At 36.4% G+C, this 18,628-nt stretch overlaps 1 protein-coding gene across 3 annotated transcripts in view; it reads left to right on the top strand.

Annotated features, from left to right (window-relative positions):
- Positions 1-18,628, top strand: part of CERT1 (ceramide transporter 1) — a gene marked incomplete at both ends in the record, with an annotated part of 117,243 nt that overhangs the window by 77,847 nt on the left and 20,768 nt on the right. For 2 of the 3 annotated variants that reach the window (XM_080698201.1, XM_080698202.1), the window contains 3 exons: positions 3,269-3,355; positions 6,490-6,582; positions 16,427-16,522. In XM_080698201.1, the coding sequence (XP_080554327.1) occupies positions 3,269-3,355; positions 6,490-6,582; positions 16,427-16,522 (276 nt within the window). Of the gene's footprint in view, positions 1-3,268; positions 3,356-6,489; positions 6,583-7,111; positions 7,190-16,426; positions 16,523-18,628 lie in introns of all 3 variants that reach the window. The other variant, XM_080698203.1, reaches the window with a different exon arrangement.

Raw genomic sequence — 18,628 nt, 5'->3', positions numbered from 1 at the left:
TTTATTTTGATTATTGTCAGATTTTCATCATCTGATTAGCCAACAAATTTTAAATGCTTCTGTCATCTGTAGCCTCAGATATATCCTTTTTTTTTTTTTTTTTTTTTGGTGGTACTGGGGTTCCTGGAAGCCCTTCTACTTCCGGGCTATACTCCCAGACCTATGTTATATTTTTATTTGGAAACAGGGTCTCTTAAGCCAGCGCTGCTGGCTTCGAACCTGCATGATCCTTCTGTCTCCGCCTCCCAAGCACAGGGATTACAAGCATGCACCACCACGCCCGGCTATATCTTTAAAGCCTAAACCTGTTCCGTAAGACTTAATGTAAGACACGGGGCTAGGTATGTAAGGTGTAGCAAGGAACAAGGCAGACAGAGATCCTGCTTAAAGCCCAACCTGCTTATAGAGTGAGAAAGACTGATTAATAGACATCTTTTGTAATAATCTATGATAGCACTTTTAATTAAAGAAGGTATTGAGATAGGGATGGCCTCCAAAAAAAATGTCCTTTTAGCTAAAACCTTAAAAATGAATAAAACCCTTATTAGCCAGTGGAATATCTTCCAAAGATTGTTTGCTCTGGGGGATGAGAAGGAAGACAACATTTGTAGGTTTAGAGCATTTGCCTTAGGAGAACTGAAAGTACTTTCCTATGAAGGGTGTTACCTCTACATATTGAGGAGAGTGAGCAGTAAGAAACTGGCTAGAAAGGTCTTCAAGAACTAAGCAGAGGTGCTGGCCCATACCTGTAATCCCCATACTCGGGAGGCTGAAACGGAGAATCACAGGTTCAAAGCGAGCTTTAGCAACTTAGACATTTTAAGGGAAAAAAAAAAAAGAAATGAGGATGTAGCTCAAAAGTAGAATGCCCCTGAGTTCAACCCTAGCAGAAAAAAAAAAAAAAAAATCAGTTCCATTCCTGAAACAGTGGCTTTTCAGCAAGAAAGTGAAGTTTTTATGGAAGACTGAGACAGGAGGATCACAGATTTATGCCTAGCCTCTACAAATTAGTGAGGCCCTCTGCAATTTAGTGAGACTCTATTTCAAATAAAAAGTAAAATATAGCCAAGTGTTGTGGTACACTTGTAATCCCAGCATTTGGGTGGCTGAGACTGGAGGATCACAGTTCGCAGATAGTGAGGTCCTTTGCAATTCAGTGAGGACCAGTTTCAAAATAAAGATAAAAAATGGGGCTGGGAGTATAGCTCGGAGGTAGAATGCCCCTGGGTTCTATCTCTAATATCGCTTAATTAATTAATTAATTAATTTTTTTTAAAAAAAGAGTAAAATAGGGTTTGGGGTATTGCTTAGAAACAGAATGCCTCTGACCTGAATCCCTAGTATCATGGGGAAAGGGGGACATTCAGATTTACTATTTAAGAAATCATTCTTAGCCTGGCATGGTGGCACATGCTTGTAATCTAAGTACTTGGTAGGCTGAGACAGGAGGATCATGGACAACTTCAGATACTTGGACAACTTCAGATACTTAGGCCCTCCACAACTTAGTGAGACCTTGTTTCAAAATAAAAAAATAAGACTGGGGGTATAACTTGATGGTAGAATATCCCTAGCTTCCATCCCACGTACTGCTAATAATAATAATAATAATAATAATAATAATAATTACTATTATTATTATTATTATTATTATTATTATTATTATTATTATGTGGGTATGGTGGTGCACACTTGTAATCCCAGTACTTGGGAGATTGAGATAGGAGGGTCACAGGTTCGAAGCTGACCTCAGCTACTTAGTGAGGCTCTCAGCAAGTTTAGTGAGACCCTGTTTCCAAATAAAATATAAAATAGGTCTGTGAGGCCGGGCATGGTAATACATGCCTGTAATCCCAGCAGTTGGGAGACTGAGACAGGAGGGTGGTGGTTCACAGATAGCCTCAGCTACTTAATGAGGTCCTTTGCAATTCAGTGAGAACTTGTTTCAAAATAAAGAATAAAAAATACGGCTGCGGGTGTAGTTCGGAGGTAGAATTCCCCTGGATTCCATTCCCAGTACCGCATATAATTAATTAATTAATTTATTAATTAAGCTGGTCTGGGAGTGTAGCCCACAGGTAGAAGGCCCCTGGGTTTCATTCACAGTACCAAATAAATAAATAAATATAAAAGAAATCATTTTTGCTTTCTGCAGTGAGAAAAAAGGGTTAGATATGACAGTTGTGACCAGAGGTTTTGAGACTTTTTCCACTAATACAAATGAGAATTGAAGATAGATAAATTTAATTAGAGGCAGGAAGAATAGAGAGACATTGACAGATGAGCTATTTGAAAAGTAGAATTGAAAAGTGTGGTTATGCCGGGCGTGGTGGCACATGCTTGTAATCCCCGCGCTTGGGAGGCGGAGACAGGATCATGCAGGTTCGAAGCCAGCCACACTGGCTTAAGAGACCCTGTCTTCAAATAAAAGTATAAAATAGGTCTGGTAGTGTAGCCCGGAGGTAGAAGGGTTTCCAGGAACCCCAATACCACCACCACCCCCTAAAAAAAGTGTGGTTATTTAATGAGGGAAAATGGAAGAATCCAAGATTGGGTTCTCATATCTGCAGATTAGTGTAGAAGTAGAAAAGTAGCTTTTAGACATCCTGCAGCTAAATTGAAACTTTCACATGAGGACATCTTCATATTATTAGTTTAAAGCTCTCTTAGGTGTGTACCACAGTGCCTGGCTCAGCTTTTCCTTTTCCATGAAACAGTAGCCTCCCTTAGGAAGATCCTTCTTGAATTTTTGTCCTTCAGCAGTTCTGTTGATTATCTTTTTCAAGTACTCAGCTCTGCTACTCTAGCACAAAAGCAACTGTGAATAATACATAAACATATGCATATGATTTTTTTTCTCTGAAACTTTGTTTTTTTGGAATTAGAATCTTAATTTCAATTAATTCCTACCATACCAACCTTTTAAAATTGAAATTTTAGTTCACAGGCCATATAAAAGTTACAACAGATTAGATTTGGCCAATTGGCCATAGTTCACCAACTCCTGCTCCAGATTATTGCCCTAAACAGTGTAAACCAATATACTGCAAATACATGAGTGTTGACTTAATTATAGTAGTCAAATGAGTTTACATACATACATACATGGCATATATTACTCATCTTTGTGATAGTATTACCTCATACACATATTCATTCATACATATGTGCTCAGTAATTTTCAGCTTTATTCTAGAGTTAATACCAGAGTTACCAGTATTTTCTGCTTCCTTAAATGAAATGCGTCTCTCCCTGTGTATTTGAATAGGAAGGCCCAAACAGTCTGATTAATGAAGAAGAGTTCTTTGATGCTGTTGAAGCTGCTCTTGACAGACAAGATAAAATAGAAGAACAGGTATATCTATCATTAAAAATTCTAAGCTGAAATTCATTAAAACACTAAAGGCATTCTTTGATGTATATTTCATATTAATAGGACTTGAAAATGGTGAACTTAATTACCTAAAAAATTAACTGTCTATAGTGAGTCATAAATGTAGAAGAATCTTTGTCAGTTTCCTTATTAATTTCCAAATAATAGAATGAAGCCCAATATCTGTTTAAAGGAAGTATGCATAATTCACATTAACCTATTTGGAAATGTTTTGCCTATTCTCCTTTTAGTGTTCAACTTTAATCATTCTTTAGTCATTATTAAATCAAGCATATATTTAGTCTGAGTAAAAGGTTCTTTGAATTTCTCTTCACCAAATATCATATGAATTCAAGAGAAAGAATACCTAAAATTTAAGGTTTTTTATGTTTGTTTCATTCAGTTTTTATTATGAATTCCTTTTTTGCCATTCTACCTTCACTATCTATTTTATTACCATGATTAAATTACTTCTTCAGAATTTGAAGGAAAGCATTTTTAAGATCCTTTAACTCTAGTTTCAAGATTAGAGCCTGGCACCATGGTATATGTTTGTAATCCTAGTATTTGGGAGGCTGAGAAAGAAGGATCGCAAGTTTGTGGACAGCCTCAGCAACTTTGCTGAGGTACATACCTCTAATCCCAGTACTTGGGAGGATCGCAGGTTCGCGGCCAGCCTCATCAACTTAGCACCATGGTGTATGCCTGTGATCCCAGTACTTCAGAGGCTGAGACAGGAGGATCGCAGGTTCATGGGCAGCCTCTGCAACACAGTGAGACCTTCTTTCGAAGTAAAAAGAATACAGTAGGGCTAGGGGTGTAGCTCAGACTTAAGATGCTTCTGTCCTCAATCCCTAGTACCACACACACACACACACACACACACACACACACACACACACACACACACACACACAAATTGGTTTCTTGTTCTTGTAATTCTATGGCAATGCAGTTATCATATTCTACCACTAGATGGTGCTTAAGGATGAATTTTTATTATCTTCTCCCATCCCCAGCCCCCTCGATCTATATTTTTATATAGTATAGTACAAATTGCCTCTTTATTGGGCAAGCATGAATAAACCATGCTATATATTATCTTGCAAATAATCATGTGTGTAATAGTTTTACATGAACTTGCTTAGAAATGTTGGCTTATTCATTCCCTGTTATTACTAAGGCAGCTGTGGCAACTATGCCCATTTGCTGGGCTAAGTAGCAAAGAGTACATCACCTAAAGTAAATCACCTATATTCTTTTTATGCTTATTTCTTATAAAATCAGTGACGAAAAGTTTATGTCACATTAATGTGTAAAACTTAGTGCTTTTTTTTTTACACCCAAAAGATGTAACATAACAATAAGAGTGAGAATTTTCAGTTCTTAAAGGTCTCTACCTTTGAACACCTAAAATATTTTCTGAAGTAGCATCATTGTGTTTTGGAAACCTAAAATACTACCTGAATATCATTTTTTTGTTGCATTTACTTTGTCTTTTGTGCATTTTGTTTTTTCTCTAGAATATGCTTTGGGGAAGAATAGTAAATCATATAATTAAGACACCTGAATTTTAGTCTTGATTTTTACCACTGACTACTTTTGTGTCTATAAATTTAATTCTCTGGGTCTTTTTCTCCTAATATGTGAAAAAGGAGCTAGATAAAATAATTCAAAACATCCCTTCTGGCTCTAAAGTGCTATTCTAGTAAATATCAATACAATGGTTGAGGTAGGTTTGAAAGGCTCAGTGAAAATTTCTGTATGCTTTAGAAAGAGGGGCTCTCATGTATTTCATTCAGCCCTTGACATGCTGGCAGGTGCTCTATAAAGCATTCATGGAACAGACCCTGATTTTCTTTGCCTACTGGTCAGGTACACCACTATGACAAAAATAATTATGATATAATACAATATAATTACAATATAATGCAATAGAGTAGTAAACCTTAGAAATCCATGAAATCAATTCCATAGGTTCAGATAATTTTCCTCTTTGTACTCAGAGTATATTGTACAGAATTTTTAACAAAACAGTCACTGCCAAGATATTCTCCAAATGACACTTATATGACACATTTTTAAGTTTACATTATTTGTTAACATAGGGAAAGATAAATGAAATAAATTGGTAGTGAGAAATGAGATATTAATAGTTTATTCAGATTGAATAGAAGTTACAAGCTGTCTTCTGTAAAATTAGAAGATGAGCACACACACAATACAGCACAGTTTTTGGTACATTATTTTTAATTAACTGTTGAATAAGTGAGAAGAAACTAAGCAAGCTGACGAGGATAAAGGAGATCAAGTGTCACTTTAACCAGGAGTAAAATGATGGGGTGAAAGCAAATATACCTTCGTGGAAAGGAGGCAGAGACATATATATGATCTTAGAAACAACTGAAACAAATATGATGTTGATTCTATTGACACACAAGCCATTGGCCAGACCTGCAGGCCCCTGACAAAGCAAAGTGATTGGAATGATTTGTCCAGAGTTTGAATAGAAGAAAACTGGCAGCAGTTTTAAGATTGATGATAAATGATGCTATGCAGGTAGTTGGATGAGGGTGCTGAGTAGGAGCCAAATAAAAGAACTTATCCTTATCTATTATAATATTTATACAGTCAGAAAAAAGAGACTAAATGAGGATATTTGTTTTTTGGGTTTTTTTCTTGTTTTGTTTTGTTTGTTTTTTTTGCGGGTCTGGGGGTGGAACCCAGGGGCATTCGACCTCCGAGCTACACCCCCTGCCCCCTGCCCTATTTTTTATTCTTTATTTTGAAACCAGGTCTCACTGAGTTGCAGAGGGCCTCACTAAATAGCTGAGGCTGTCCACGAACCGCGATCCTCCAGTCTCAGCCTCGCGAATGCTGGATTTCAAGCGTGCGCCACCACGCCTGGCTTTAAATGTTGGGATTATTTGAAATGTTAGGATTAAGCAAGCAAGACATGTCTTTGGATTTTATTATTCAAATAGTTTTCCTAATTAAATGTTAGTAGTTCCACTGCTTACTAATTAAATGTTGGTAGTTCCAGGTTATAGTATCCTTTCTTAATCTGCAGGCACACTTTAAAACCATCTCATCTTAACATTATATGATTTGTTTAGTCACAGAGTGAAAAGGTCAGGTTGCACTGGCCTACATCCTTGCCATCTGGAGATGCCTTTTCTTCTGTGGGGACTCATAGATTTGTCCAAAAGGTAAGACAATGTCAGAGTTTAATGAAAGTATACCTTATTCCTCACTGTTGATATAGAACTGTCTTATAGTATAAATTTTCTCCCTTTCTCATGAATTTAAGTAGTAATGTTGGTTTTTTGTTTTGTTTTGGGGGTTTTTTTTGTAGTTTGTTGTATTCTATATTCATTCTCCAAAACAGTTAAAAAATTTTGGTCCTAACAGGATTTTTTTTAAAGGAGGAAAAAGTGGGGTCAGTAGATAGGGAGTAGTTGGTCCAAAATAGTTAAGCAGAAGTATAAGATTATATTAAATCTCTCTTCTGTAGGGTTAAGTGGTGTTATTCGGTATTATTGGAAGCACTACATTCTTTTTGGAATGGTTTTGGAACATAATACATAATAGGTGCATGAAGTCAGCACTTGCTGCTGTGCTTGTTTCATATAGTGCTTTGTTTTCTCTTTCTTTATCTTGTGTTTGGAAGTTGGTACTGAATGCTCTGTTGTGCCTTTGTTCTGATTACTTGGTTTTTTCTTTGTCTGTCTCTGGTAGCCCTATAGTCGCTCTTCCTCCATGTCTTCCATTGATCTAGTCAGTGCCTCTGACGATGTTCACAGATTCAGCTCCCAGGTACTGTATGAATGTATAGAACGGACTTGAGTCTTTCTGTGCTATATTTCAGCCTGCTTGCCCAGTTCCTAGAAACCTTTTGGTTAGGCCACTTGTTTTGATTTTTAATTTTAAACAATAAGCATTAAAAAAGGCCTTTATCTGCTAAGTAATTCTTCTATCAGGCTTGCATGTGCCCTTTACTTTGTATCTTCTGCTGTGAGTAGCTGAGAAATTTGTTTTATAGGAAATACTCAAGAGTTTCAAGTTCAATTGAAACTAAAATTACCTGGTTTTTATATGTCATGTAATATCTGTTTCTTCAAACAGGATTCAACAGCTTGCATAGCCATGACCTGTAGAATATATTGTAGCATCAGAGTAGATTTTTAACAGTTTCACTTTTAATCTAATTTAAAGTTTTTCCTACTATGTTCATCAAGGAAATAATTTTTTAATATTTGTCTCATTACCCTTATAATACTAAGCTTGAGTAGATTGTATATTCTTTCTACATATTGTCTGTGGATATTATAAATTAATATTCCTATGTATGCAAAATTTATAGAAATTGTTTTAAGTTTATTTACCATCACTAAGGATTTAGGCATAGAAGTCAGGAAGCTGGGTATACAGTCTACCCTCAAAATAAAATTGAATTACTACTAGAGGAATTATTTTGTGTGTCAGCATTAGGTGTTGTTTTTTGGTTTTTCTTTATTAGGATAGGTATTTTTGTTTACTTCTTTACATATTTTTATGTAACATACATTGAGAGTTTGTTTCTTTGAGGTTTTGAGGTTTGTTGTTTTGGTTTTTTTTGTTTTGTTTTGGTTTGGTTTTTTTTTTTTTTTTTTTTTTTTTTTTTTTGTAGTACTGAAGTTGAACTCAGGGGCATTCAACCTCTGAGCTACACCCCAGACCCATTTTATTTTTTATGTTGAAAGAGGAACTACCAAATTTGTGAGATGTCACTAAATTGTTGCGGATGGTGCAAACCTGTGATCCAATCCTCCTATCAAGTAATGGGATTTTAAGTGTGTGCCACTATACCTGGCTAGAGAGAGAAGTTAATTTTGCTGGTAGATTTTTTTTTTCTAATATATGATGTGTGTGATTAAGTCCTGTTTTTGTTTGTTTGGGTTTTGTTTTTGGTACTGGGGATTGAACCCAGGAGCATCCTACCTCTGAGCTATACCCCAGCCTTATTTTATTTTTTGCTTTGAAAAAGCATTTCACTAAGTTGCTGGGAGCCTTGCTAAGTTACCGAGGCTGTCCTCAAATCTGTGATCCTCCTGTCTCAGCCTCCCAAGTACTGAGAGTACAGGCATATGCCACACCCAAATTTCCAGTCCTGTTTTAACATTGATTATTTTAGTTTTATATACCAAAAGAGATAATAAGCAAATAATGCTGATGGCTTTAAGTATTTATTATCCTTGCTAAAAGCATTTATGTCCTTAGCAAATGAGCTTTGCATTGTTGGTTAAACTATATTTTATGTTCAGGAACACCTTTAGAATGAAGAATTCCAAGTTGTTAAGATTGCTTATTTCATGGCGGGCATGGTGGCACACACTTGTAATCCTAGCATTACAGAGGCTGAGACCAGAGGATAGCAGTGTGCAGCCAGCCTCAGCTACTTAGGCCCTCTGCAACTCAGTGAGACCCAGTTTCAAAATAAAGAATAAAAACTAGGGCTAGGCGTGCAGCTCAGAGGTAGAACTTGCCTGGGTTCCGTCCCCAATAATGTTAAAAAAAAAAAAAGATTGCTTATTTCAGAGAATATTGTACTGCCTTTATATTTATCGAAGTATCTAGCTAGTTGATTCTGTATAATAACACTTGAAAATGCAACATTGGGTTATCTGGAACTCTTCTATTTCAACCCAGTGTGAAATTACACTAATGTTTAAATTGAGTTTGGTACATTTTACAGTTTTCACATCTAGAAGAGACATATATTAAGCAAAATAAGAAGTTGTAAAGCTATTTACTTTTAAAACATTCTTTTATACTATACAGGTATTTTTTATGTGTGTGTGGTACCGGGGATTAAACTCAGAGACATTTTGCCTCCAAATTATACCCCCAGCCCTATTTTTTATTCTTTATTTTGAAACAGGGTCTCACTAAGTTGTGGAGAGCCTCACTAAGTAGCTCAGGCTGGCTATAAATAAACCTGCAATCCTCCTGTCTCCGCCTCCCAAGTACTGGGATTACAAGTTTGTGTCACCACGCCCAGCTTGTAATATCTTAATAATTAAAAATGAAGTCAAAGTTTGGTGTGTGTGTCTGTGTGTGTGTGTGTGTGTGTGTGTGTGTGTGTGTGTACTAGGAATAGAAACCATGGTTTTTCTACCACTGAGCTACATTTCTAGCCCTTTTTATTTTTCTAAATTTTGAGAGAAGTTCTCACTAAGTTGTCAGGGCTGGCCTTCAACTTGGGATCCTCCTACCTCAGCCTCCCAAATTGCTGGTATTACAGGTATGTCCTACCACATGGGGCTTTGTCATCACTTTTTTTTTTTTTAATGAGTAGAGATTTTTATTTTTTTATTTTTTAACAATTTTTTATTGAACATAAATAGTATAAATTTAAACTATATTTGGTGCCCTCTCCCCCTGCCCCCATTTTCCCTTCCCCCCTCCCACCAATGGTTGTCCAGGTTAACCATGTCTTATTCATAATTTTACACATGTTCAGATGTAGACCCTCATTAATCAAGGTCAGCCTTCCTCTTCTCCTATCTTTCCATTCAAACTTTGTTGTATTTTGTCATCACTTTTAATAATTTGCCATTGGGATGGGAGTGTAGCCCAGTGGTATGGTAGAGCACTTGCCTTGCCCTGGGTTTAATCTCTAGCATGGACATGCATGGGCATGTGCACACATATACTGCCCGATATTATTTAAAGATATATTATAATCAATTCATACTTGCTCCAACAGCTTTTAAAAGTCTGGATAGACATAGATATTTTATCTAGTAGTTTTTTTTTTTTTAATCATTTCTAACATAGAAGTCATTTTTTTTTTTTTTTTTTTTTTTTTTTTTTGCGGGTCTGGGGATGGAACCCAGGGGCATTCACCTTCCGAGCTACACCCCCTGCCCTATTTTTTATTCTTTATTTTGAGACAGGGTCTCACTGAGTTGCAGAGGGCCTCACTAAGTAGCTGAGGCTGTCCGCGAACTGCGATCCTCCTGTCTCAGCCTCCCGAATGCTGGGATGACAAGCATGCGCCACCACGCCCGGCTCACATAGAAATCTTTTAACCCCTGATAATTTGGCTTTGCTGTCTACATAAGTATTGGCTCATTACTGTTTTGTCCTTTTGAAGTGATATTTATAGGCCTAATTGGGCAGGATAAGGAAACACAGAACTAAGAGACCCTCAAAATAACTTCAAATAAAATATGTGCATGTATATGGAACTTAAAGTATCAACACAGGAATCTTGATGGACAGATAATAGGAATTGAGTTGTTTCAAAACTGAGAAATTTTGATATTATAAAGGACTGCGGGTCTTGAAATATGTCTATAGTCAAAACTGGAAAATAATTTCAGGTGTCCAGAAAGTAGAAAGAACTTAGATTTATAAATGGATCTTTTGGGTCATATATTTTTGCAGAGTACATTTACCATTTAAAGATGTTTCCTCAGCCAGACACAGCGGCACATGTACTTGGGAGGCTAAGACAGAAGGATTGCAGATTCAAGATTAGCTTCAGCAACTTAGCAAAACTTGTAGCAACATAGAGAGGCTGTTTTACAAAATAGAAAATAAAATAGGGCTGGGAATGTAGTTCAGAGTTAGAAAGCCCCTGGCTTCAATCCTCAGTAGCACAAAAAAATCATAAATCAAAGAGGGGATAATTATCCTTTGTTGAAAAGGAAAAAAACCAAACGATAAGCAGGTTATTTTGGCATGAGCATCATTGCAGAAAATAGTTCTATATAAAGCTCTTTCCTACTCTGTTTCCATAGCAATACACTAGCATGGTAATTATTTCACCCCTCCCTTTGTTTATTATAAAATAATACATTCTTATTTTAGAAGAATTAAAAAGTAGAGTGATTACTGGCTGTGCTGACACACCTATAATCCTAGCACTTGGAAGGCTAAGGTAGGAGGATCACAGGTTTGAGGCCAGCCTTAGCTAACGTGACACTTGGCAACCTAGCAAGACCCTCTTTCAAAAACAAAAATTAAAGAATAGGGGTATAGCTCAGAGGAAGAATGGCCCTAGGTTCAATCCCTAGTACCACATATACCAGAAAAGTAGAGTAATTAAAATAATAAATCACTTAACTTTTTTTGTTTATCATGTATATAAAAAAATAAAAAGCTAGAGCTGGGCATGGTGTCACATGCCTCCCGGCTAACACAGGAGGTTTGCACATTTGCAGCCAGCCTGGGTAACTTAGGAAGAGTCACAAAATTTAAAAAGGGGGTGTGTCAGCCGGGCGTGGTGGCGCACGCTAGTAATCCCCGGGCTTGGGAGGCAGAGACAGGAGGATCACGCAGGTTCGAAGCCAGCGCGCTGGCTTAGGAGACCCTGTTTCCAAATAAAAATGTTAAAATAGGTCTGGGAGTGTAGCCCGGAGGTAGAAGGGCTTCCAGGAACCCCAGTACCACCAAAAAAAAAAGGGGGGGTGTGTGCATGTAACTCAGTGGTAGGGTGCCTGCCTACCATGTAGTCAGGGGTTTCCTCCCAAGCACCGCATTAAAAGAATATATATATATATATATTTTAACAGTTGAAGTTCATTTTGATAAATACATGTACCTTAACATTACCTTTTAGCTGGGAGTGGTGGCGTATGCCTGTAATTTCCACGCTTGGGAGGCTGAGACAGGAGGATCATACAGGTTTGAAGCCAGCTTTGCTGGCTTAAGAGACTGTTTCCAAATAAAATATAAAATAGGACTGGGAGTGTAGCCTGGAGGTAGAAGGCCCCTGGGTTCCATCCCCAGTACCACCAAAACAAACAAACATTACCTTTTTCTATCAAAGTAAATAATTCTATCTAAATTGTTGTGTAAGCTTTTTTTTAAACTTGTTTGGGTTCATCTTCCCACTAGTTAACATAGGTCTCTATGTTTATACTATCAATATGCATGCTGGATTCACCTACCCACCTAATACGAAGCATTTAGGGGATTTTTTTTGTTTTGTTTTAGTTTTTCTCTATGGTGAGCATCCTTGCCCATGCAGTATGCTTATATATACATCTTTGTATATATTGTTATTTATATTTGTATATATGTTGCATGTACTTGTATATACGCAAATATTTACCCGCTTACTCAATTATTTACTTTGAAAATATTCCTGGAAATGAAATTGTGGGGACAAAGACCATGAGCATTCTTAAGTTGTTTTTATTCTTTTTTCTGAACTGTTAATTAAAAAATTGAACCAGTCACATTCTCAGGCCAGTATTTTGCTATACTGATACTGAATATTATATTTCAGTTAATTTTTGCCAATCTGATTGAATATAGTTAATATTTTTGGTTCTGAGCTATTGGATTTCTTCAGTGAATTGGCTATTCCTGTTCTTGGCTATTTTTCTTCTGGGTTAACAGTGCACTCTTAATTGGTTATTAATAAATTATTCTATCCAACAAGCCCCCCTAAGGCTTTGTGACTGTGTAACAATCAGCATAATTGTATTCCTTTTACATGGGTAAAAGAAAGAGATCTGAGCTAGGCTTTTGTTTGTATTATCAAAAGGCAATATTCTTTTCAAATTCATGTGTTAATACTGTTAGAAAAATCCAATTTAGTAGCTTCCCAAAAGGCTTCATACAGAATGATTTAAATGAGAAGTGGGAGAAAAGGTTAGAATTAGAGCAATAGCCCCTCTTAAATGTGTTTTATATCCATTTTTTTCAATGTCCCTGGATATTAAGATTCTACGTATGTGGGTTTGTTTTCAGCTCTTGGTTCAGAAAAATCAAGGGCATGATTTCTGAAATCACACGCAGCCCAATTAAAACTTGGGGACACTATTCAACTGCTTCAATGGTTTTGATCCAGTTATTTATTTAGAGTGCTAGCAGGTGTTACTGGTAACAATATTCCCTGGAATATTAAGTTTTGAGCCTAATAGTAAACATGGCTTGTATTTATTTTTATCATTAAAACATAATGGCTCCTTGTTTTTCACATCTTTTTGACAGTCATAACTATACAGTAAACTGAGCAGATCATTAGGTTGGATCTGAAGTGGCAGTGTGATCACATATGCCCAACTCACTGCTCATAATGTCATTTACTTTATATTTTATTGTAGTGAACATAAAACCCATTTTAGTGAGATTTTACATGTATTACCTCTTTTTTGGGGGGGTGGTATTGGGGTTTTTGGAAACAGGGTCTCTTAAACCAGTGTGGCTGGCTTTGAACCTGCACGATCCTCCTGTCTCCGCCTCCCAAGCACAGGAATTACAAGCGTGCGCCACCACGCCCGGCATGTATATTACCTCCTTCTTAATCTATTACCTTAAGGAAGATAACATAATGAATGAAGACCCCATGGGGTTGCCACAGTAATGTAATACTTTCTTTAATTTCCTAGGAGCATAGCAACGAATACATTTTATTTCTTTGTTTAACTTTATCAACCTCTCATATCAAAGAATTAAACAAAAGATTAAAACTATTTTAGAACACTGGCAGCTGTTGCAGAAATATTATTTTTGAAATCTAGAAAGACAATGTAAATGTGCTTTATCTACATTATTTAACTTGTTTTAACACCTATGAACTTATAGTAGTGGAATCGGCTGTCTTTGGGACCAGAACACAAATAGAAATACCTAATTTCTCAAATATTTGAACTACCTAATTCAGAATAATCTCCCAAATCAAAACACAATCACCTACTTGGTTTGTGGCAAAAGAGCCAAATGCCACTAATTTTTTTTTTTTAGCTGACCACTTTGTTTTAACAGAATAAAATCTTGTGTTTTTGCCATACAAGTAAACTATTTAGAGTTTTTCTGGAAAGCATTTCTTTCTGCCTCTGCTTCTATAATAAGCACAGATGTTCCTAATTCATCTAGTTTCTCACCTAAAACTATATATTAAGATATAAAGATTTTTAAGATCTTGAGATTTAAAGACTTAAAAATTTCTTCCAATCACAGTATGACAGACAAATCAAGGTAAAACTAGTGTGATTGCTCTATTTATGCCTATTAAGTTTAACTTGCATTATTCTTCCTCTTGGTAATCTGATAAATGAGAGGGGGAGAGTTGGGAGAGGGAAGAAGAAAGACATAGAGAAGACAAACTTGGAATCCTGCATTAATCACCTTTACCTTCTCAAAGCAGATTTCAAAGTTGTGACACATGCCAGACATGGTGATATATGCCTATAATCACATAGTATTTGGGAGGCTGAAACAGGAGATTCAGAGTTTTGAGGCTAGCCTAAGCAACTTTGCAACACCCTTTTTTCAAAATAAATAATAAAAGAGTGGAAATATAGCTCAGAAGTAGAGCATCCCTATGTTCAATCCCAGTACCAATTTAAATTTAAATTTTAAAATTTCTCAAATTTGAAACCCAGTGTCACATTGTCTTAAGAACTATGATTAAAGGAATAAAATGTTAGTGTTTATTTAGTACAAAAATACATTGTAGATTCTTACCATTAACCATTTTCACCACCATGCCCCAGCTCTCAAAAACTGAGCCAGGCCTGGTGGACACACTTGTAATCCCAGCACTTGGGAGGCTGACAAAGGAGAATTGCAGGTTTGTGATCAGCCTCAGCTACTAAGTGAGGCCTTTTGCAACTCAGTGAGACTCTGTTTCATAATAAAGAATAAAAAATAGGACAATGGGTGTAGATTGGAGGTACAATGCCCCTGGGTTCAATTCTCAGTACTGCAAAAAAAGAAAAAAAAAATTTTTAAATGACATGTCTACTTTAATGACCAAAGAGTTTCTGCCTCAAAAGTCATGAATATATTTATTTATATGTATAAACTAGTTTCTTGTTCATTATCCCTAATGAACGACTTTATATAAAATAAGCTTCAGAATAAATTTTTAAATAGAAGTATAATAATATATATTTCCCAACTCTTTTTTGACCTTCAATGCATTTATTGCATAAGATTATTTCATTGTCACTGTGTTTCTATGACTTCACTCTGTTTCAAACTGGGAGACTTTGCAAAAAAAAAAAAAATACTCTCCTGAAATCTTGATAATAAAGGTGATTGAGGATCCCAGGAAGTGTGAAGTATATATTCAGTACTTGGGAGACTAGAGACAGAAAGATGACGTTCAAAGCCAACCTCAGCAACTTATCAAGATCCTGTTTCAAAATAAAAAGAGCTGGAGGTGTAGCTCACAGGTAGAACCTCATTTCTCTGGGTTCAATCCCTAGTACCCTTCTACATACACACAATGTATAAGGGTAATCTGTGATGATAATTAGGAGCTAAAGTTGCATTTAAACTTCAGTAAAGAAATTTTAATGATATAAGGACTTTGGATATAGTGTATAATAGTATATATAGTGACAGACTACCCCTGGATTCAGTCCTCAGTACCACAGGGGGAAAAAAAGAAAAGAAAGGAAGAGGAGGAGGGAAGGAAAGAAAGAAGAAAAAGTTAGACATTTTGAAAGAATAAACTAAAAGGTGATTAATATAAATGCTTGCAAAAGAGTATTATTAGTATTGTTCCTAAAAGAAAACTGAAATTGGAATCAAAAGGTGATTTATTTATTTTTTAGTTGGATGATAAAAGAAGTTTATTAGTGAAAGGAAAGTTTTGTCACCTCTTTGTGGGGAAATCTTTGATATATAGCATGCTGCCTGACATCTCTACATACCGTTTAATATAGGAACACTGGACTAGATGATTTCTTTGTGCTCCTTTCACCCTTAGTGTTTCATGATTTTATGCTTTACAACATCATTTGTGTATTTCATAATAAAGGATGCAATTTTATTTTCCCAGAAATTTTTTATTTTGGTCACTTGAGCACATTAGGCCAACCTCTATCACTTGAGTGAAGCATCTTCCTCCCCTGCATCACTTCATCCTGTCATTAACCGGATATCTGGAATGTGGACTAAACTCTTCAGCACTATGTAAAACATACTGACTAATCCCAGCTTTCTAAGAGTAACATTTTTAAACCTCAGTAAAATGAATACATGCTGCTTTAGGAATTAGAACTATTAGATGCAGGTTTTTATGGCTTTATTTTTCTTTTCAAGGTTGAAGAGATGGTGCAGAACCATATGACTTACTCACTACAGGATGTAGGCGGAGATGCCAATTGGCAGTTGGTTGTGGAAGAAGGAGAAATGAAGGTGAGTCACACTGGAATGTTATAGGTTGCAAAGTGCAGGTCTGTTTCAGTGATGTTGCTACTAACAGTATGACTAACAGTATGCATACTAACAGTATGATAACAGTATGCATTTTCAGATTACTTTAAAGTAAATTACTAAGCCGGGCTTGGTGGCGCATGCATGTAATCCCCACACTTGGGAGGCAGAGACAGGAGGATCGCACAGGTTCAAAGCCAGCCGCGCGCGCTGGCTTAGGAGACTCTGTTTCCAAATAAAAATTTTAAAATAGGTCTGGGAGTGTAGCCTGGAGGTAGAAGGGCTTCCAGGAACCCCAGTACCACCAAAAAAAGAAAAAGAAAAAAATAAATAAATTACTATATATGATCAAGGAAACAACTGATACTGAGAAATAAAATGTCTTTTTATTTCCCTTTTACTAATTTCTTTATGATCATAATGTAAATCTGTGACTAAAACATTGTTTTGCCTAGGCCATGGAGAAAATAAAATGTGGAGGTTTAGATGTAAGCAAATCACAATTACTTAGTGGCCCTCTATTTGGATGTTTTTGCTATATTTTAAATACTGAATGTTGTGTCCAGATGTCACTTTCTGGGTATATAATTTACTTTTGGCCCTTGCTTACAATGTACCCTTTTTTTTTTTTTTCCACATTGGTCAACTAATCTTGTTCATATTCTTAAACAGAAGGGAGAGGATAAGAACAAAAAATGGGAGACACAGAGATTGAAAAGTAGCAGCAGCATTTCAAATTATCTTATGCCCAAGATACTATGCTGAAGATAGAAAGATATTTAATCACACTTCCTCTAAGCTAAAGTTTTAGTTGAGGAAAAAAATTAACATTGAAAATATTTTATTACTTGGTTTCATCTGAGAATGCATTAAATGAACAGTATAGATGAGTGGGAAGGAAAATTAGAAGACAGCTCTGATTTAAAAGAACCAAATTATTTTACAATGAGGAGAAGCATTTGAGCTGCAGAAACAAGGCTGTGACAAAGGTGAGGAGAGGGCATTTTTAGATAAGAACAAAATCTTGAAAGCAAATTTTGTTTTCAAGATTTTTGCATAGGTTGTATTGACCAGAATATTCTAGCAAATGAGGTACAGCATTATTGCTGAGATGTCCTCATCTCTTGGTTAGGGGACAAGTTAAGAAATAAATGGAGGCAGACAGACCTAAAGAAATAAATGGAGGCAGACCTAAAGAGTTTTAATTCTGGTAAACTATAGAAAATGGCTTTACATCAGTGCCACAAAGTCTTGCTAATACATTACCCCAGAATTAAGCATAGTGTTCGTAACCTAGCTGGATTATCACAGTCCTTCCCCTGGGAGCAGGCCCCAAAAGCAGACCAGGATATATGTTCTCTGAAAAAGGGATTGAGCCAAAGTTACCTTGTTCTTTTTGTACTCACCATTCACATAAATGATTGGCCCTTCCCTTGAGGAGAAGGAAATGAGGAAGCGAAGAGAAACCAGGTATAAGTCTAGAGGAAGTCCCTCTACCTGAAGTGAAGATTGGAGGGTATCTGCTCCTACAGCCCCATAACACTAGAGACAGAGAAACTGGGGTGAGATTGTGGAGATCTTAAAAGTAATTCATAATGGAGACTCTGTTGTCTGTAGCAGGTTAGCTATTACTCATTTTAGGAAGATGATAGAGATACAGAAGAAACTAGAGACCAAAAAGATTAATTACAAGAGTAAGGTACAAAGTGATGAAAGCCTACCTAGTCTAGGTAATCAACAATAGGTCATGTGGGGAAGCCAAGAGCCACACACCTGTAATCCCAGTACTTGGGAAGCTGAGGCAGGAGGATCTCAGGTTCAAGGCCAGCCTCAACAACTTAGCAAGGATCTATTTCAAAATAAAAAGGGCTGGGGGTGTAGCTCAGAGATAGAGCATCCCTGGATTTAATCCCCACGACCACAAAATAAACAAGGAAACATACAAGGAAAGAGTTTGGTAAAAGATTGTAAAAAAGAAGCTAAGTGAATGCCTAACAGATATCTGGCACCGTAAGCACTCTGTAGCTTGAGAGCTAGCTCTCCCCATAAAATGTTTCTTCATTTCTTGGAAGAATGTATAATAAGAGT

Source organism: Muscardinus avellanarius (assembly GCF_963383645.1).
Source record: "Muscardinus avellanarius genome assembly, chromosome: 1".
NCBI classification, from domain to species: domain Eukaryota; kingdom Metazoa; phylum Chordata; class Mammalia; order Rodentia; family Gliridae; genus Muscardinus; species Muscardinus avellanarius.
Note: the sequence above shows the minus strand (reverse complement) of the source record. Positions and strands in the feature narration are given on the sequence as shown.